This window comes from Myotis daubentonii, chromosome 9 (assembly GCF_963259705.1).
Source record: "Myotis daubentonii chromosome 9, mMyoDau2.1, whole genome shotgun sequence".
In the NCBI taxonomy this organism is placed as follows: Eukaryota; Metazoa; Chordata; class Mammalia; order Chiroptera; family Vespertilionidae; genus Myotis; species Myotis daubentonii.
Window position 1 is genome coordinate 80,585,147 of NC_081848.1, and position 21,391 is coordinate 80,606,537.

General features: G+C 41.4%; 1 protein-coding gene across 1 annotated transcript in view; it reads right to left on the reverse strand.

Moving 5' to 3' along the window:
- PACS1 (phosphofurin acidic cluster sorting protein 1) overlaps positions 1-21,391 on the reverse strand; it is a 99,048-nt gene that overhangs the window by 35,660 nt on the left and 41,997 nt on the right. Inside the window, exon 2 of the mRNA XM_059710026.1 lies at positions 3,607-3,694. Coding sequence (XP_059566009.1) covers positions 3,607-3,694 — 88 coding nt within the window. The remainder of the gene's footprint in view (positions 1-3,606; positions 3,695-21,391) is intronic.

The following is a 21,391-nucleotide window of genomic DNA, read 5'->3' on the forward strand; positions in this document are numbered from 1 at the left end:
TTTAGATGTCTGAAAATGCATTGCTATTTTTCCCATTTAAATAATGGAAGATAGACTTCTACCATCCAAATGTTTTTAAGAATGGATTAAAGTTCAAGGAAAGCCTGGATATAAGTTTTTTATTTATTATGTTTATTGTCTCTTTCTTTCTACTACAATAATTTTAAACTCTTCAGTCTCAGTATCTTTTTAAACTCTTAAAAATTAGAGGACCCATCAGCAGGTGAATGGATTAGAAAACTGTGGTACATCTACACAATGGAATACTATGCTGCTGTAAAAAAGAAGGAATTCTTACCATTTGCAACAGCATGGATGGAACTGGAGAGCATTATGCTCAGTGAAATAAATAAGCCAGTTAATGAAAGAAAAATACCACATGATCTCACTCATTTATGGATAATAAAGACCATTATAAACTGTTGAACAAAAATAGATACAGAGGCAGAGCAGCATTGAACAGACTGTCAAACTACAGTGGGAAGCCTTGGGAGGGTTGGGGGGGGGGGGTAAGAGATCAACCGAAGGACTTGTATGCATGCATATAAGAATAACCAATGGACACAAGACACTGGGGGGTATGGGAGGCCGGAGGAACGTCGGGGGGGGGGAGGGGAAGGACACATATGTAATACTCTTTGTAATTCTTTAAGCAATAAAACAAAATTTTAAAAAAATTATTGAGGATCCAAAAAACTTTTGTTTATGTAGGTATTTCTATCCATACTTACCACATTAGGAATTAAAACTGAGATATTTAAAAAAACATATCAATTCATTTAAAATAACTATAATAAGCCTACTATATGTTTGCATAAAAATATTTTTATGAAAAATATCTTTTCCAAAACAAAAATAATTTGTAAGATGGCATACAACTATACTGGGATATAATCCAAATGACATCCAATTCACCCATTTAAAGTATACAATTCAATGGCTTTTAGTATATTTAGAGTTGTGCATAACACAAGCAATTTTAGAACATTTATCACCCCCAAAAGAAACCCCATATTCTTTAGCTGTTGCTCTACCAACTTAATCACCCCCGGTCCCTACCCTGAGGCAACCAGTCATTTACTTTCTGACACTGGATTTGCCTATTCTGGACATTTCACATAAACGGAACCATATAATATGTGGTCTTTTGTGACTGGCTTCTTCCATTTAGCAGAATGTTTTCAAGGTTCATCAACACAGCCTGCTGTTCAGTCGTCCCTCACTAACCCCCATGCTGGCCTGGTCGCCCCACACAGCCTGCTTGTTCAGTCGTATGGTGGTCTCTCACTAAGCTCCCTGCCGGCCTGGTCGTAGGCAGCCATCTTGTGAGGGCGTGAGGGTTAATTTGCATATTACTGCTTTATTATATAGGAGGATTATTACAAAATATTCTGTTATTTCCTTTGAAGTGACAGTTCAAGAAAATATCTTCTCAATACCCAAATCTGAATAACCAGTTAGTCTGTAAGCCCTTCTCTCAAAGTGAAAATGGTTCCATGAAAAAGCAGTGACTTTAACTCGTTGCACAAGCACTTGTCCCCGAGATGACAGCTTCTTCGCTATGAAGCAGAAGAGCTTCATGCATATTACCCATTTTATCACACAGAATATTAGAAAGGCACAGAGTGCAGGGTTGAGATACAGTAAATTAGCCATTTTTACTATTTCTTCAAGGACATTCTTAAGCAAAACTGGCCCTTTTTCTGCTTCCTTTGAGTGTGATGGTAAACAATGCAGTAACTACTGGTACAACCTGGGGCAACTGCCTTGCTGTGCACTGAGGACCTGCTGCTTTACCCACCATTGCCCACTTCAATGCAAATGTCACCACAAGTGGAAAGAGCAAATAAGGCCACAGTATTATCATGAAGATCACTTCAACCTTGTGTCTCTCCTGAAAGGGGTTTAGGGAGCCCAGAGTCTGCAGACCTCATTTTGAAACCTGCTACTCTACCAGAACGCAAAGGTCCTTCAGGCAGGGATTTTCGTCTGTTTTGTTCACTGCTGTATCTAGCCCTTGGGCCTCGAACAATGCTTCGTGTGTAATAGATGCTTAATAAATATGTATTAAATGATAACATCTGTAATTACTTTCAACTGCTTAGAAATAAAGCAATAAAATTCAGAATATTTGCAGTTTTTTGGTATAATTTAAAATTTTATAGAATGTTAAATATTTAACCAGGAAATAAATTATTTCTTTTGGCAAAGGCATTTAACTGCAGGACGGTAAGAGCAGCAGGGAACTTTCAAAACCATACCAACAGTGTCTGCGCTAGAAAGCAACAGCTTTTAGCAAAGGAAACAAGCCCTGCCCATTCCCCCCAAAGTGGGACACTGCCTGTGACCTAGAAACGGGTGCAAAACCAGGAAAGGAGGGAAAGATACTGAAAGTTCCCACCTGCATGTACTTGCCCCACACTTTCTTTTCCGCCCCTCGTGTCTGCGTATGTTTCACAGAAATTGGAAGAATTATGCACAGAAATGAACAGGGAGTAAGAGTATAAGGTGGGACACAAAGAATTCATAATAAGTAATTTAAATGTTTTAACTTTTGAGATCTAAATGAAGAGATTTTTATCTCAGAAACAAAGCAAAGGACCTCAGTGCATGGTTTACATACATACTGTGAGTGCTATAGATGTGGATGTTAATGAAGCCAATGGTAGTACAAAAATTGCTGCATGATAGTTGTTCTGACTAATAAAATATTCCCGTTAGTAGGGAGTTACCATATAGTACACTATTTTTTAATGGCTAAGAATTAAATAAATACACCACTCTTAAGCTTAAGAATTCAATAACTATTTAATGACTCCAGAGGCATTTGAGAATCTCGGTAAACTCTAGGGAGTCGTCATTAGAGAAGACTTATCAGTTAAGAAGGTCTGGTGATGGTGTTTAGTGACCACGTAAATTACCAGCTCTTTAGTTTCTAGTCCTACTTCCGCCACTCAGTAATTAGCTGGCAACAGATAAATTCCTTAACTTCTTTTAGTTCACTTTTCCCTTTTTTCCAGAAATTCAGAAATGCTTAGAATATGAAGGTATATGAAATATTTTGGGTCCTTTGAAGATACTGAGTCAAGAATAGGGCGTTAAATGTGAAGATTATCCAGAATATAAAATATCCCAGTAAAATTTTAATCTCTAATTCTGAAATAATAACCTATAAATTTCTCCTACCCTATAGAAAACCTCCAAAGAAAACCCCAACCCTTGTATCTGCTTGGCCTATAAATCCTGAGATAAAGGCGGAAACTGATACAAGCCACCCTAGCAGTTTCTGAATGGTTTACCAAGTATGTAAACCATCTGCATCACTTGGCCTTCACAGTAACTTTGTTAGATAGGCAGGGCAGAAAGAGCCGTTTTTATTCTCCAGATGAAGAAATTAAGGTTTAGAAAAATTTAGTGCTTTAACTTAAAGAGTCAGCACTGGGATTCGGGGAGGTCTCACAAGCTCAATTGTCTTTCCACGTTGCACTTACTTTTCTGAGTGAAGGGAGAGAGGTGGTCCCCCCATCAGCATTTCTGAAGCCCTAACAGCGGGCAAAAGTTATCCAGCTTCTTCAAACCCTGAACAAACAATCCTGCTCAACTCACCTGTAGCTTCACAGCAATGACCACTGAGTTAAGATCTTTGTCCATTTCTTTGAGCATGACCAGCTTCTTCAGGGTCAAGCTGAATAGCCTAGACAAGTTTAGAGAAAGAAGATCCAGTCAGACGTAAGGAACTTAAGAGAAAAGTTATTGACATTCTGTCGGGGAAACACTGCTTTATCTCAAGTAAAAATGTCAGAATGCCATTCTCAGTCCAAACTGTGTCTTCCTTTAGTAAATGAACACCCGCCCCTTTTATCTAACTGTTGTACTTGAGAAATGTCAAACAGGTACATTATCCCATCAACCTCCGGGGTGCCCATACACATCAAGCCAAAACCAACATGTATGGTATTGAAAGAACAGAAAAGAAGATCAATGGAACAGACCAGAGCAGGGGTCCTCAAACTTTTTAAACAGGGGGCCAGTTCACTGTCCCTCAGACTGTTGGAGGGCCGGACTATAGTTAAAACAAAAAACAAAAAACTATGAACAACTTCCTATGCACACTGCACATATCTTATTTTGAAGTAAAAAAACAAAACGGGAACAAATACAATATTTGTATTTGCATGCGGCCCGTGGGCCGTAGTTTGAGGACCCCTGGACCAGAGCATACAGAAACAATCCCACAATTATACAAAAACTTGATATAAGAAAGGGCAGTATTAAAATAACTGGGAAAAGAATAAACTCTGAAATAAGAAAATTTGGATCCTATCTCACACAATATATAAAAATAATCTCTAGGTGGATATTAAATACTTAATTGTAAAAGGCAAGATTTTAGGAAAAACATGGGCAATATCTTTCTGACTCTGAGGTAAGAATGGATTTCTTTTTTTCTTTTTTTTTTTTAAAATATATTTTATTGATTTTTCACAGAGAGGAAGGGAGAGAGATAGAAAGTTAGAAACATTGATGAGAGAGAAACATCAATCAGCTGCCTCCTGCACATCCCCCACTGGGGATGTGCCCGCAACCCAGGTACATGCCCTTGACCGGAATCGAACCTGGGACCCTTCAGTCCGCAGGCCGATGCTCTATCCACTGAGCCAAACCGGTTTCGGCAAGAATGGATTTCTTAAATAAGACACTGAAAACACTGAGAAATTCAATTATATTAAAGTTAGTGGCCCAGTGTACAAATTCATGCATATGGAAAGGAAATTAATTAGAAGAAATATTTTAATATCGCTATTTGCCCTTTCTCTATAATAGAAGTGTCAACCAAATTCACGATCGATAATGACAGACCGAAACACACGTGTGTGATTGGTGCCAGCGAGAGCTTTATATGTATCGTGCATGTGCGAGTCAACTTAGCTTTATATATATATATAATAAACTTGCTTAATTAGACCTGCTTTCTGATGTAGCTAAACTTTTTCCAGCTCAGTGAAGCACCCCAACTTCTCTTTCAGGTAATTGTCAGCAACACAGCAGTAAATACCAACACGAAGCAGATTATTATTGTAGATCACGCAGGGAGAACAAAGGGTAAAATATGTAACTGCAGCAGTTTTTGACTATGTTCTGCACAGTGAGAAACCTGAAATCATTTTCAAGGTCCACCGTTTCTTACTTCTTTTCAGTCGGTCAAGTTTCTAAACTTTGTAAATCTCGGTTTTCCGGCTAATGAAAAGAAAATAGGATTCTACCGAGTCTCCTATCTACCTACTCCAGGACTTCTGTGAGGATCAAATAAGATGAGGCACAGGAAAACGCTTCACAGACATTTGGTTAAAGTGTGAAATGTTTGCACCTGGCTATAAAACAAGCTGTGTTCCTGGGCTGAAGAAACTGCAAGGAGGCTAGTCATGGCTAGGGAGAGGAAGTCGGCACTGCTACGTGACATCATTACCCAGTGCCCACAGCGACTGTTTCCAGGCTAGGCTGGGCTGTGGGCTGCATTTTGCGCCTTGGGGTCTCGGCAGTGTCAGCTGCGACTTGGTGGGCTGTTGGCTCTGGGGTGGTGGCGGGGCCTATGTCCCACTTGGGGGAAGCTGAGTGTTGCTTTGTGGGCGACAGGTCCGCGGTGCCATTTCTCTGTGCGTGTAACAGCAGCTCCTGCATTGAGCGTCTGCCCCCTGGTGGTCAGTGTGCATCACAGCAACTGGTCAGACGGTTGGACACTTAGCATATTAGCCTTTTATATATATAGACTGGGAATTTCTCTTCATATGGAGACACCACAGGATTAAAACACAAATCATGAACTTGGAAAAGATATTTGAAACTCATATTACTGATAAAGGATCTAGTATATAAAGAATTCCTATAATTCAATAAGAAAAAGACTGGCAAACCAATAGAAAAGTGGGTAAAAAGATATAAACAGATGTTTCATGTTTCCAGAAACGTCGAGCCACTAATGGCTAATAAATACTAGTATACAAAAATATGCTCAAAAAAAAACATGCTCAACCTCATTAGAAATCAGGGAATTGCAAATTGAAATCAAAATATCATTTTACACCCACAAAATTGGCAAAACTAAGTGTGGGTGAAGATGTGGCATAATGGGAACTCATATGCTGCTAGTGGGAGTATCAGCTGGACGTTTAGGCACTTAGGAAACTGGCAGGCATCATCTTATGAGGCCATGTGTGAAATCCAGGATTCAGCGATTTCGCTTTTGGAGAATGCTTGCCCTGTGAACCAGGAGACATATACAAAAGTGTCCATAGTCTGCACGAGCTATATGACTGCGGGTAAGTTACATCATCTTCCCATGCCACTATTTCCTCATCTGTAAAATGAGGATTGTCATATCAACCCAGAGGGTTGTTGTGAGGATTCATATGTATAAAAGCACTGAGAATAGTACCTGTCCCACAGTAAGCTCTCAGTAAACTAGGTATTACTTGTGTTATGCGCATCAGAACCCAAATGTGCACTGTTAGAAGAGTGGGCGATAAACTGGGGTATATTCATACACTCAAGTGCTATCATCCTGCAGTGAAAATTCAACATGCATTAATCTCAAAACACAATACTTAGTGAAAACAAAGTTGCAGAAGACTACAAAGAGTAAGATACTGTATCAAATTCAAAACCAAGCAAAAATAAACTACAAATTATCTTGGGAAGTACATAGAGGGGAACCTGTAAAGAACATGAGGATGAAACATAAGATGAGGTTGGCATGTGTGAAGGAAATAAAGAAGGTGAGTGTGTCTGCCCAGTGAATGGGGAGAGCAGTAAGATGCGAGGTTAGAAAGGCAAATGGAGGCTGGTTTTGATGGGAGGCCAGTGAAGAATTATAAACAAGTGAACGATATAAAATGATTTGTGCAAGCTCACTCTACTGCTGTGTGAATAATGGACCGTGGAAACAGGAGGACCTGTCGGAGGCTGTTGCTGGGGTCAGGTGAGAAGAAAGGAGGTTTGATCTGGGGCAGTAGCAGTGGAGATGAACAGAAGGGTGGAATTCAGGAACATTCTGGTAGAACTGATAGAACTTGCTGATAAACTGAATGAGGGTATGGGGAAAAAGAAAGCTCAGAGAGGTTTCTGAGTTTTTGGCTTGAGCAACTGAGTGGATGGATGGTGGTATTTATTGTTTACTGAAAAGAGGGAAACGGGGAAGTTTTTTGGTGATTAGGGCAGAAAGTCAGGTCATTATTAAGTTTGAGACAGCTTAAATATCCAACTGGGAAAATTAAAGTAGGCAGCTAGCTATGAGTCCTGAGATCTAGGGGAAGATTAGGCCAGAGACACAGCATAAAGATGTTTAAAGCAATGGAGATCGCTGAGGTCTTCACAGGAAAGTTCCAATTTTAAAAAAAGCTAAGGCCGGAACCCCAGGCGTGTCAATGCTTACAAGGCTGGCAGCAGAGAAAGGGCCAGCGAGAGACAGAGAAGCTTCCGGTGAAGCAGGGGAAGAATGTGCCCACAAGAACCTAGAGAAGAAAATGCTAAGATGTGTCAAATGCTTCTGAGAAGTAGCCAAGGTCAGAAAACTGATCATGGATTTGGCAAAATGGAGAATACTGGGGACCACAACAGGAGATGCTTCAGTGGAGTAGTAATAAACAAAAGCTTTGAAGTATCCCTTCCCCTCGGAAATGTGAGCAGTTGCAGATGAAGGTGAGGACAGAGAACAAGATTCAAGCTGGCAAAAGAGAGCAGTGTGGTCCCGAGAGGGAGCTCTGTGGCCATGCTGACCAGCGTGAGTCTAACAACTCATGTTTTCTAGCATTTGGCTGCTTATTAAGATGTCAGGACCAAATGGTCTTATCAAAGACCACTGTGGTTCTCAGCATTCCCCAGGGAAGAGAGAAATTTTTATCTGAGAATGCAGGGAAGAGAGGTGACTGGGGACCTGGATGGGTTAAGTCAACAAATATGTATATATTTTAATTTAAGTACCTCTGGTGTCACTAGAATGATATACAAGGAAAATGAGACCTAGTGTACAATTACCCAGAGTTTCAATTATGCCCTACCATATCATTATCCCCGGGTCATTGTACTGTTTTTCTTAATCCTTACCCGAGGATATGTTTTTATTGATTTTAGAGAGAGGAGGAGGGGGAGAGAAACATCTATCAGCTGCCTCCCCAATGCACCCCGACTGGGCATTGAACCCAAAACCTTTTTAGTGTAGGGGATGATGCTCCAACCAACTGACCAACCCAGCTAGGGCTCCTTGTACGATTTTTATAATCACATAGATGAGGAGTTGATCTATTATCTCCTCCATAATGAGACTAGAATGATAAACTGAATAACACAAGGAAGAAATCTTTACTCTGCAAAGTTCAAAAAACGCACAGTCACAGCAAGAGGCTAGAACCAAAGATCTCTGATCTCATGTCCAATTGTGGAGGCATCACAGCCGTCCAGATCTTGGCGCTTCACAAAAACTGGAGGTTCAGGATGGAAACACCGAACTGCTGTCTGGCTCCCCTCCCTTTCTTATTTGCCTTCACTTTCCTTTATTCCCACCTCGAAACATCCAGCCTCTGGCAGATTTTAGAATGTTTACACAAACAAGAAAATTGGGTAATTTGGATTCAAGATGTCTTTCTTTAGACAACATTTTAAAAAGTGGGACATGTTGGGGGCTGAAACAGCTTGTCATTTTACCTTTAAATTATACATTTTTAAGTATGGTATAACCACTGGCTTCCTTTTTTCCAGAGATAATTCCATTTTTCTCTGACCTCCCTATCCATCCCACTCCTCCAGACAGGACCCACATTTGCTTCCAGAAAAAACACACACAGCTGCTAACAGGGTCAGGTAATAGTACAGGATAATTCCTGGGCATTCTTGATAAGGAACTTCAGAGAGAGGAACAAATGTCATCTTATTGTTTGAAACCACAAGGCTTCCAATAAGAATATGCTCCATACAGCTAGCTATTCAAAGACCTTCCACCTTAAAAAGGAGACCAGAATAAGAATGAACATTTTTCAAGTTCATTTCCTGGGACTGCAACGTATGAAGTACAAAATTTAGAACTATGATCTTAAAAGTAATTTAGCTGTAGATTAGAAATGTTAGAGACAATAGAATAAAAAATAAAATAAAATGAGCCTTATCTCAAAGTAATTATAAATGTTACATGGGCTTAAAATACTGGGGTAAGAAGAACTTCAGGTCAGACTTTACCAATAACTATTTTCAAAGGAAGAAACACCATCATTTTTTGTATTAATTTGAAAGAAAACTAACTTGTATCATTTTTAGTATGGTTTTTAAGTTATTCTCTAATGGCAAATCTAATGGCTATGCTTATACATTTGCCTAATACAGACACACACACTCTGTATTTCTGTGTCTCCCTCTTCAACTTTTCCAAGGGCTCGAAATAAAAAGGGTCATTTTATTTTGCTTTTTGGGATTATCTTATATAATAAAAGAGCTAATATGCTAATTAGACTGGATGGCGGAGCAACCTTCCCGAAAGACCTTCCGGAACGACCAGTGGGCAGGGCCGTGAGGCAGCCGGGGCTTTGAGGGCCAAGTCCCTTGCACAAATTTCATGCATGGGGCCTCTAGTATCTATATAAAATAGTATATTTGCCCTCCCCTCAATTGATTACCTATAAAATTCTAAGATTCCTTACATGGCTTCACACAATAGATGCACAAGTCTTACAAAATATATTTTTGTGAGTCTACATAACAACTTTCCCTCCGCAACTTCAAATATGCCTTATTTTCATCTCTGACTGTATTAATTTCCGAGGGCTGTCATTTGTTAATTACCACCAACTTGGTGACTTACAACAACAGGAGTTTTATTCTCTCATAGTTCTATTGACTGGAAGTCCAAAATGAAGGTGTCAGCAGGGCTGCATTCTACCTGAAGCCTCTAGAGGAGAATCCTTCCTTGCCTCTTACACTCAGTGGCTGGTAGTCCCTGGCATTCCTTGGCTTATAGACATATCAATCACTCCAATCTCTGCCTGTCTTCCCATAACCTTTCCTCTTGTGTCTCTGTGTGTCTCAAAACTCCCTCTACTTTCTCTTATAAGGACATCAGTCACTGGATTTAAGGTCTACCCTAAATTCAGGATAACCTCATCTTGAGATCCTTAAGATCCTTAATTATATATCTGCAAAGACCCTATTTCCAAATAAGTCAAGCAGTCCATGTGCCACATGTAATAAAGTCAAAGGCAGAAAAGGCTTTGGTCTGTTTTTCTATTTTAATGAAAAGGAAACAACATAAAACAAAATAGCCCAGGTCCCAAATTAAAGAAGCTAGAAACTGGAATTCTGATCCTAGAAAAATGAATCTTTTTCTCGCCTAGGAGTCACCACAACTCAGTCTGTTCTATATTTAGTAACAGGAGGACATGGGAAATAGAGCTCTTATTTGTTCTGGGTTTTGTTTTGATAGCCACAATGGTTATTTTCAGGGGAGGAGAAAGAAAGAATGTGGATTGAGTAAACTGTACCATAGATTACAGTATTAAATTCCAACCTTCGTATGAAATAATTACTATTTATATGACTCTAATAAAGTGTAAATATTTACAAATGTGCAATGCATAATAGGAACAGAAAAATAGGATGGGGAGAAGTGAATAAATATGTGTCTGCAACAAGCAGAATCCGAAGTAACCGCTTGAGCTAAAGCTGACCCAATAAATATGAATAAGATAAGTTTTGCTCCCAAATCCTATATAATAAAAGCCTAATATGCAAATTGTCCTCTCAACTGGGAGTTCAACCTGGAGTTCGACTGCTCGCTATGACATGCACTGACCACTTGGGGGTGATGCAAAACATGGTGGGCTTCAGCGACATGGTGTTGGCAGTGAGCGGGGGCAGGGCTGCCATCGGCTCCTAGGCACTGAGGGAGCTGGGCGGGGGCCTGATCGTCCTGCAGACAGCGACCTGCAGTGGTGGTAGGGGGTGGGGCCACAGCCTGGCTCCCAGGTGCTGAGGGAGCAGGGTGAGGGCCCAATGACTCAGGCAGAGGGGGACACATGGGAGCCCAAGGGCCCAGGTGTCGCCCAGGGCCTCGAGGTCAGCTGAGACCTGCCCTTTCACACCAGACGCTCGCACTTAGATCGCCGCCAGGCCTAGGGACTGCACCCGTGCACAAATTTCATGCACCAAGCCTCTAGTATTTTTATAAGGAACTAAATAGACATGTTTAAAAAAATCAATATAAGAGGAACACAGGAAGTGGAATGGAGGTAAAAGTGCTGCTTATAGACCAGCCGTGGGCAAACTACGGCCCGCGGGCCGGATCCGGCCCATTTGAAATGAATAAAACTAAAAAAAAAAAAAAAAGACCGTACCCTTTTATGTAATGATGTTTACTTTGAATTTATATTAGTTCACACAAACACTCCATCCATGCTTTTGTTCTGGCCCTCCGGTCCAGTTTAAGAACCCATTGTGGCCCTCGAGTCAAAAAGTTTGCCCACCCCTGTTATAGACTGAGTACCTGATTCAGTAAACTTCACAATTCCAAATCACAGTGTTATGCTATGAGTAACTTCTTTTTTTTTTTTTAACCCTCACCTGAGGATGTGTTTTTTATTGATTTTGTGAGAGAGAAACATCGATGTGAGAGAGAAACATCGATTGGTTGCCTCCTGTACTTGCCCTGACCAGAGATTGAACCTCCAACCTAGGTATGTGCCCTGACCAGGAATTAAACTCCCAACCTTTTGGTGTATGGGACAACGCTACAACTGAGCTACCCAGCCAGAGCTGCTATGAAATGCGCTATGAGTAACTTTTAAAAAAGTGTCTCTGTGTGTGTGTGTTTACAAAGTATTACTGGTACACCGCAGAAAAAATACCTAATTTATTCTGAAAATATAAAGTGAAAAGAAACCTCTAGAGAGAATTATTGCTAAAAAGTCTGGGGGAAAAATGTGTGTATGTGGGTCCACCAACCTTTGAGCATATACTAGTTCTTTTGTGCTTCTTTTTAACCAAATGGATATTTTACAATTTACATTGATTAAATGGACATCTTTCCATGTTAATAATGTTCCTGGACTAAATCTGAAGAATCTGTCTCCTCCATGGTATACAGCCATGATGTCTCTACTCAGTTGCCCTTTTAAAAAAAAAAAAATCTTGTTATTTTTAAAACTGGCTCCTAAGGACTGCCCCTGCATCTACACAGTTTAGTGACTAGCCAATAATTGGTTAAAGATTCAAATCACACATCATGAGGCAGTTAGACTTCCAGCCTCTGCCCGTGGAACTGTGTAGGGGTTATGGAACACAAAGTTCAGGCCTGACCCAACTCTTACTTTCTGCCGGGCCCTCCTGCATCTCTGTACATTTATTCAACTTCCCAGCCAACTAGGGATATGTGGGTGACTTAAGACCTCTCCAGTCTTACCTGCATGTGTGCACAGGCTTCTAGTTGGTTGGGAATGTGTAGAGAGCTTTTCAAGCCTATGTCTGTGTCATTTCCAGGATCTCTGTTAAGTTTTAGCTCATGCACCAGTCTGTTACTTAACCTAATTGGGAAAGCTATTTAGGCTACCAGAACTGCCTTGTTCAGATGCCACTGAGATCATTACTCTTACTGACAATACCAATGGGCATGGGCTTTTCACTTTCTGCTCCAAATCAAGTGGGCTTCCTCTAGCAGCCAAATTGCTAATTTTCATGGTCTGCCCCACCCTGAGAGAACTACTACACTAATGGGGCGGTGAGTAATCCCAGGCCAGAACATAAAAAATTCCCACTGTTCTTCCTTGAAGTTCAGCAGTTTCTCATGGATAAATGCTTCTTGATTTGTTGTTTGCATTTGTTCTATATCCAGAGGGCTGAAATTATTGTTTTTGACAACTCTGTCCAGCTTATTATTGTTTTTGGAGAAGTGATTTGCTGACTCCCTCACTGCACCCACCAAAGTCCTACCTCTGTCCTCAGCTACTTTAAATCTTTCTTCAAGTGTGCCACTCTCACATGACATAAAATACATTATAAGTCCTGTGAGATCATAAAGAAAAATGACCATTCCTCATATCCAGTTGTCTTCCTACACTATTACATCACATACTTCTAGGCCTTGAGAAAGCAAAACATAACTTGCTAAAAGATGGTTTTAAAGAACTCTATCTGGTTTAAAAGTAGACCAAATGACAGTTTCTTTCAAGCCTTATCTAGGTATCAGGAGCAGGTTTCACCATGATTCATTTAGGAAAGCAAGCTGCTTGGCTATTTTTGTTTTCCTTTCCTATAAGTCATGCGTTCTCTCTATTGGTTCATATCTGAAGTCAACCATAAGCCACTGAAAACTGGTTACCTGATTTCTATATTTATCTGCACAAAATCAAACACAAGAATTATTTCCCTTGCCCTAATATATCTATTCTCTTCCTCACACGATAGTTTCTCTTTGTAATAGAAATGGCTCCCACTGCTGTAACTTACCCTATTCAAACTGCAAAATCTCACATGGCTGCTCTGGTCATTCAGCAAACTGGTATTATATTGTTAAGTCTTCCCAATCTTTGATAAGAACTCAACTCAAGAAAAAACTAAGTATAGTCAGTTATCAGAAAGAGGCAAACAGGAATCAAAGTTCAAGAATTTCTGACTCCTAGTTCTATGATTATAAACCTCCCAAAATTAAAAACATTTTTGAATCTTGCTGCTATGTTGATACTGTAAGTTTTTTTATTGCACACGTATATTTAACAATAGTTTTACATAGAATGCTAATAGCACTTCATATTATATAGAAGGATTTGAAATATTAATTTCATACCATATAGCACATTTAAATTAACTCCTAAATAAATCCATTACAATTTGTTTAGTTTAAAGTTTTAATGGCAATAATGGGAGGAAAAGAGTAAATCTGTTTTACATAACTGTATGAAAAATAAACTCAAAAACTAGTCAGTAAAGTTTAAAATGGCCTCCTGCTCCTGGAAGAATGTGCTGCCCAATTCAGAGGGGTGATTTGACTATATCCAGTTAATCTCTGAACTGAAACTTCTGTGATGCAGGGTCATGGAATCATGGTCAGTCAATCCCCTTTCTCCTGGACAGGGTACTGCCAATCTCCTTTACTCAGTAGCCAGGTCTTTTAATATCTGTAAAACAATTGCAAAATTCAAGTGTGTATTCTTTTTTCCGGCTTCATGGTAGACTTCTTTTACTGAACTAATCAGTTATTTCAAGGCTGCATCCATCCAGGTATAGATCTGCAGCTCCCTGGATGGCAAGTTCCCATGGGAGAACTCATCCAGCAGTGGTGGCACCCATTGTTGGTGAAGACACAGCAGCAGTAGGCACATCTCCCAGTAGATTGGCTTCACCAGTTCCTTCCTAATTTCCTCCTGGGTGACATGTGACTTCACTTTCATCTTCCTTCTATGGCCCAGGAGATGCTCGCTCTGATCTCTGACCCCCGCAGCAAGCACAAGAATGAACTTGATACTGAAGTTTTTGACAAAGTATTTCTCTTACACAACTTATTCTAAATAAATTGCACACAGCTTTTCAAACTTCTTAAAATGTTTTTCACCCTAAAAAAGTCTTCAACAGCTAATGGCTTCCCAAGCTGAGTATTACACATAAAATCAGGGCAAACCCCATAGCAAATTAAATTTATTCTTCATTTCTTCCCTTGGGTTAGCGGTACCACCTGAGAGGCACACACAAAGGAGAAGAGCAAAACTGCACTAGCAAGGACTCTGAGGCCACCAGATCCAGTCCAGCTGAGTGTACACAGGGAAGGGTCAGCTGTAAGATGACCCCTTACAGGGCACTGCTCCTTGTGCCCAGCAGCTGCTCCAGGACGCTCTTCCAGCACCAGCCAGCCTCACGAGTGTTCTACTAAGGAACGTGCCACCTGGGGAAGGTGGACATGCCACAGATAATGTCTATTCTAGACAGCAAGGAGTTTTAAATAATCCACACCAAGTCTCTGGAAGCCAGCAGTCCATTACAAGTAGCGTTAACTGATAAGGCGGGATTGATTACAGGAAGGTAACTCAATTGCAAGGCTCTAGACAACACCATAATCTAATACTGCTTGGGAGGGAAATCACTTTTTCTTTGACATTTTCATTAACAGAACAACCTGAATGCAGTGTAAAAAGCTGCATCAGAAAAAATAGCCTCTTTACTAGACAGATGGACTTGATCTACCTGTAAATAATAGAATTTCTAGTCAAGCCACACAGCCAGGGTCAATGTAGACTGAATTTCAGTTTGTAATTCATTTTGTTTTCTCAGTGATGGCATGTCAGATACAAATACCACTCATGGCTTTGGGATTTTCCAGTGAAGGTGGCTAACATGTAAGGGGGCAGAATGTGAAAACCCCAGACACCACGGGCATCAACACACATCTCAGGGTTGCTCTACTGGGAAAAGCAATGTTGGATGGCAGTTTGCATGAACCTTCTCCTTTTTTTCCAGGAGTTCCATTTTTAAAAAATACATTTTTATTGATTTAAGGTAGGAAGAAAGAGGGAGAGAGATAGAGACATCAATAATGAGAATCATTGATTGGCTGCCTCCTGCACACCCCACACTAGGGATTGAGCCCACAATCTGGGCATGTGCCCTGACCAGGAATCAAACCATGACCTCCTGGTTCATAGGTCGACGCTCAACCACTGAGCCATGCCAGCCGGGCTCAGGAATTCCATTTGATTTGATTAAACTAACAGCTCTGAATTATAGAAAGATCAGGTTTATATCTGACAGAAATTATTTTCTTCAATGAGAAAACACTTTCCAAATCCACTAAGAACCTAAGATATAAAAATAATAACATTGCATTAAATATATTAAAAGTTTAAGATAAATAAATTGTAAGACTATAAAATGGAATCATACTGCTGTATAACAGATAACAAGACATATATTATACATAAAATACATGAATATGACCAATTTATTCTTTGCAGCATTGTCTGTAATAGCAAGACATTGGAAACAAGCCTCTTTCCTTGTTTACTTAAAGTAAAATTCATGAAGGACTTCTCCAAATGATTGGGAATGTATGGGAAGGCAACTGTTTGATGCTTCTTTCTCACATCAATGTTTCTCTCTCTCTCAAATCAATAAGCATGTCCTTGGGTAAGGATTTTTTAAAATGAAGATAGGAAGGTTGTACCTCTCAGAAGTTCTATTTAATAGGTTTATCAATGGTGATTCTATCAATTGAAAAAAAGATACATGAGCCCTAGCTGGTTTGGCTCAGTGGATAGAGTGTCTGCCTGCAAAATGAAAGGTCCCAGGTTCAATTTTGGCCAAGGGCACATGCCCAGGTTGTGGCTTGATCCCCAATAGGAGGCATGCAGGAGGCAGCCGATCAATGATTCTCTCTCATCGTTGATACTTCTATCTCCCTCTCCCTTCCTCTCTGAAATCAATAAAATAAAATAAAAAAGACACATGATATCAAGGCTGGGATTGGGAGGCACCTGAGGGAAGCACTCACTCTCAGGTTTGTACAAGTGCAAGGCTGACACTTGTGCAAATCTGAGAATAAGTGCCTCCTTAAATACTGCATCCAGAGTCTCTTGCTTAAACTCACCCTATCCTTGGTCCTGCCTAATATATGTAGTCATATATTATACCCAGCAGCACCAGCATGACTGGGGCCTTATTAGAAATACAGGCTCTCAGCCCAACCCCAGACCTACTGAATTAGAACCTGCATTTTAACAAGATTCTCAGATTATCCCTATGCATATTAAAGTTCGAGAAAGAAGGAACAGAAGGGATAAAGCCTTGCAACTGATATTATAATTCTAAGCTCTTCCTGCCATATTGCATCTCTGACATAGAAAAAAGTGAGTAGTGGCTCTCTACTGATGTCCAAAGGACAGCTCTACACTGGCCAACATTTTTTAAAAATATATATTTTATTGATTTTTTACAGAGAGGAAAGGAGAGGAATAGAGAGTTAGAAACATCGATGTGAAAGAAACATCGATCAGTTGCCTCCTGCACACCCACTACTGGGGATGTGCCGCAACCAAGGTACATGCCCCTGACCGGAATCGAACCCGGGATCCTTCAGTTGCAGGCCGACGCTCTATCCACTGAGCCAAACCAGTTAGGGCTGTCCAATATTTTTTAAAGATATTTGTTAATTGATTTCCGAGAGGAAGGAAGAGGGAGAGAAAGATAGAAATATCAGTGATGAGAGAGAATCATTGATTGGTTGCCTCCTGCACAGCCCCTACTGGGGATCAAGCCTGCAACCTGGGCATGTGCCCCTGACTGGAACTGAACACAGGACCCTTCAGTCCACAGGCCGACGCTCTATCCACTGAGCCAAATCAGGTAGGGTACTGGCCAACAATTTTGTCACTTTTAATCAGGGGCCTGGATAATGACATAAAAGAGATGCTTACTAACCTGCAGGTGACACACAGCAAGAGGGTACTAATGCAAGAAGTAACAGAGTCAAACTGTTTTGACAGGCTGAACATTTAACTATAAGCATATGTACAGTTTTATATTTAGGCAAAAATTTCAATAAAAGAGTATAAGATATGTGAGGGTTTGTTTGGCATCAAAACATATGAAAAATCCTGGGAATAAATCCAAAACGATGTCATGAACTTAATATAATGGCATTTCAAATCAACGGGAGAAAAATGAATAATTTAATAAGTGGTGTTGGGAGTAACTGGATGCTAGCTGGAAAGAAAATAAATCTGAACTCTTACCTCACATCTTATACTAAAATAAATTCCAGAAGGATCAAAGATTTAAACATAAATCCATTAAAGTACTGAAGTAAATATGAAGAAAATATTTTTTAAATAACCTCAAAGTGGGTAAAGCCTTCCTAAGGATACAAAAATCCTTATTTTTTTAATATCTAAGAATATAAAATTCAGAGGCTATTTTTTTTAAATATATTTTATTGATTTTTTACAGAGAGGAAGGGAGAGAGATAGAGAGTTAGAAACATCGATGGGAGAGAAACATCGATCAGCCGCCTCCTGCACATCTCCTACTGGGGATGTGCCCGCAACCCAGGCACATACCCTTGACCGGAATCGAACCTGGGACCCCTCAGTCCGCAGGCCGACGCTCTATCCACTGAGCCAAACCGGTTTCGGCAAGAGGCTATTTTTAAAAACTGATAAATTTCACTACATTAAGAAGAAAATCTGTATGGTAAAACACCACTGTAAACAAAGCCTAAAGACAAATGACAAAAGGGAGGGAAATTTTACAACTTATATAAAAGACATAGGGTTATTTTCTTTATTGTACAAAACTCCCCAAAATTATTAAGAAAAATAGACCAACAAGCTAAGAGAAAGCTTGCCTGGAGAGACTAAGGAGGCTGAGAGCTGTCCAAGCTGAAGGGCATTCTTGTGTTGGAGTGAAAAAAATTGAGCCATTTGTTGCTATAAATGGTTGAATCAGGCTTGATGGTGGAAATTCCCATGAGTTAAATGTCAACTGAACATACAGAAGAACTTCCTAAGAATTAGAAGTCCATAAATGGATTCAGGCCAAGACTAAACAGCCAACTTCCAAAGAAGTTTTGGGAAGAGAGGATCACATTAGATGGGAAATAAGCTACATAAATCACAAAGGTTCTGTCAAACTCTAAAACTATGCAATTCTATCCTAAAGAGCGGATCAGCTCTGGAAAAGTTAAGAGCATGAAATCAAATAATGAATGATAGGCTCTCACAACACAAAAAGAATGAAAACACTCTGCCCCTCCCCGAGAAATCTCTGTGGAGATGCCCTGGAAGAGACTTTCTCAGGGCCAACACAAGCCCTCCCACGACCAGGAGATAGCCCCACCCAGGGAAGAAATGGCTCCAGAGGCCGGGTCCCTCAGGAGAGGCACTCCAGAGCCCCTAGACCAGCGGTTCTCAACCTGTGGGTCGCGACTATCGGAAAACACATATAGCGTATCAGATATTTACATTACGATTCATAACAGTAGCAAAATTACAGTTATGAAGTAGCAATGAAAATAATTTTGTGGTTGGGGGTCACCACAACATGAGGAACTGTATTAAAGGGTCACGGCATTAGGAAGGTTGAGAACCACTGCCCTAGAAGATAAGACAACTCAGCGCTGTCTGGTCTCTTCCCAAAGTGCTACTGGTCAGAGACCCCCAGAGCAGAGATGCAGGGAGGGCCAGGAACATCCCTTCCTGGACAGGCTTCAGGGATTGCCCCCTTCCCTGAGGAGAGAAATGGCCCAAGACTGGCATACCTTAAGTACTCCCAGGAACCCTGGGGGGAACACAGGCTCCCCAGAGACTCCCAAAAGGAGAGATTGGGGCTGGGAGCCCCCAGAGGTGAGGGATGCTCTAGAGACCTGAAATATGTCCCCACACACCTTCCCCTACCAAGCTACATGCTCTGATGTAGGAAGACAGACTGGGTTAGGCTGGGTTTGAGGGGGTCTCCTCTGGCCAAATGTTTATTTGCACATAAAACTATGCAACACAAGGCACTGGGGAAGGGCTTCACAAAGCTAGGACCAATAGGAGTGGTCCTCAGTGCTATCACCCTTGCCCACTTTTCATTTCACCTCTTAGTTACCAGGTGGTGACAGACTCAGTGCTAGATCCCAACCATGGAGATAGGGGCTCTGCCTTTACCAGTGAAAGGTCCTCCTCTGTGCTTCTTAGCCCTCCCAGCCATCTGGGCCACCCCTTCCTCCGGCTCCTCCATTGTGCAAAATGCTTCTCTGCCCTCCCACTCAGTGCTCGGGGGTCTCCAAGACCAGAGCATGATGCCTAGGCCACTAGGGGTTTCTGGGGGGGAATCCACTGACCCCAGGAATGCCTCCTGTCTGGACCACCCACTCCACAAAGCAAAAGGGCCTCATACAATCTTCTTGCCAGAATCCTGACCTCCAGATCCAGGACAGCCCTCGAGACCACTGCCCCACCAGCCACCACCTCATGCTACCAATTCCACCACTACTGTATCTGCCCCATTTGTGCAGGGGGAAGGGGCTGTCTCTTTAACAAGCCTCAGTCACTACCTGAGCCTCCTCCAGGGAAAGGAGCCTTTAGCCAACCCCTAGACCTGGCTGCTGCCACTCCAGCCCACTCTACCCCCTACCCTCCATAGAAGGGCTGTGTATGCTGGGATGACATGAAAATGAGTTTTTATACAGGCCATCAGGGGGCACCATCAGTCAAGGACTACTTGGCTGTTGCCAGGGTATAGGGCAGTGGTTCTCAACCTTGGCTGCACATTAGAATCACCTGGGAATCTTTTGAAAATCCTGATTTCTGGTCTTCATCCTCCAGAAATTCTGTTTCTTTGTTACTAATGTTGTGGCCCCACCCCATAACAAAGGGGAATTAAGTAAGGATTTCAGACCTGGGACAATTTATATACACTTCAGGAATAAGTATGTTTTATGGATATGTTGCAGGTGGTATTGTGCACATTTATCAGGAGATATCCTATATAATAAAGAGGTGATATGCAAATTGACCCTCACACCCTCACAAGATGGCTGCCTACGACCAGGCCAGCAGGGGGGTTAGTTAGGGATGACCAAACGACTGAACAACCAGGCTGCATGGGGCGACCAGGCCGGCAGGGGAGTTAGTGAGGGACGACCAAACAACTGAACAACAGGCTGCATGGGGCGACCAGGCTGGCAGGGGGGGGAGTTGGGGGCAACCAGGCCGGCAGGGGGGGCAGTTGGGGGCAATTAGGCTGGCAGGGGGGCAGGTGAGCGATTAGGAGCCAGTGGTCCAAGATTGTGAGAGGGATGTCCAACTGCCGGTTTAGGCCCGATCCCAGGGATTGGGCCTAAACTGGCAGTCGGACAACCCCCAAGGGGTCCCAGATTGGAGAGGGTGCAGGCTGGACTGAGGAGGAATGCACGAATTTGTCAAGCGGGGGCTTGCACAAATTTTATGCACCGGGCCTCTAGTATATACATAATGTCATACATCCTCTCTTTGTCTCACATTTTGAAATATACAGTCTCTTCTTCAATTAAGAAAAACATTTATTATAGTGTACCAGACTCATTTAACCTAGAAAAGTGTAAAAGTATAGGCCATCGATCCCCATTTACCAGACTGAGTCTGGACTATGGTATCCCTACCAACAACAAAAAAAAAAGTACTTCTTGAGTGACTGTCTGAAATACTTAGATGGCTCTATCCATCACACCTGCGTATCATTTGTTTTAAGTTATACACTGCAGTACTCATCTTTTTGTGCTGTCATATCTCCTCAAGTATATTTTTAGCTCATGAGAGCAGACAGGCAGTCTCACACCTCTACTCAATTCCTACCATAGGCAGCTCTGCACAACCAGCACTCATGAGTGATGAAGACCATGCCTCTCTCTGCT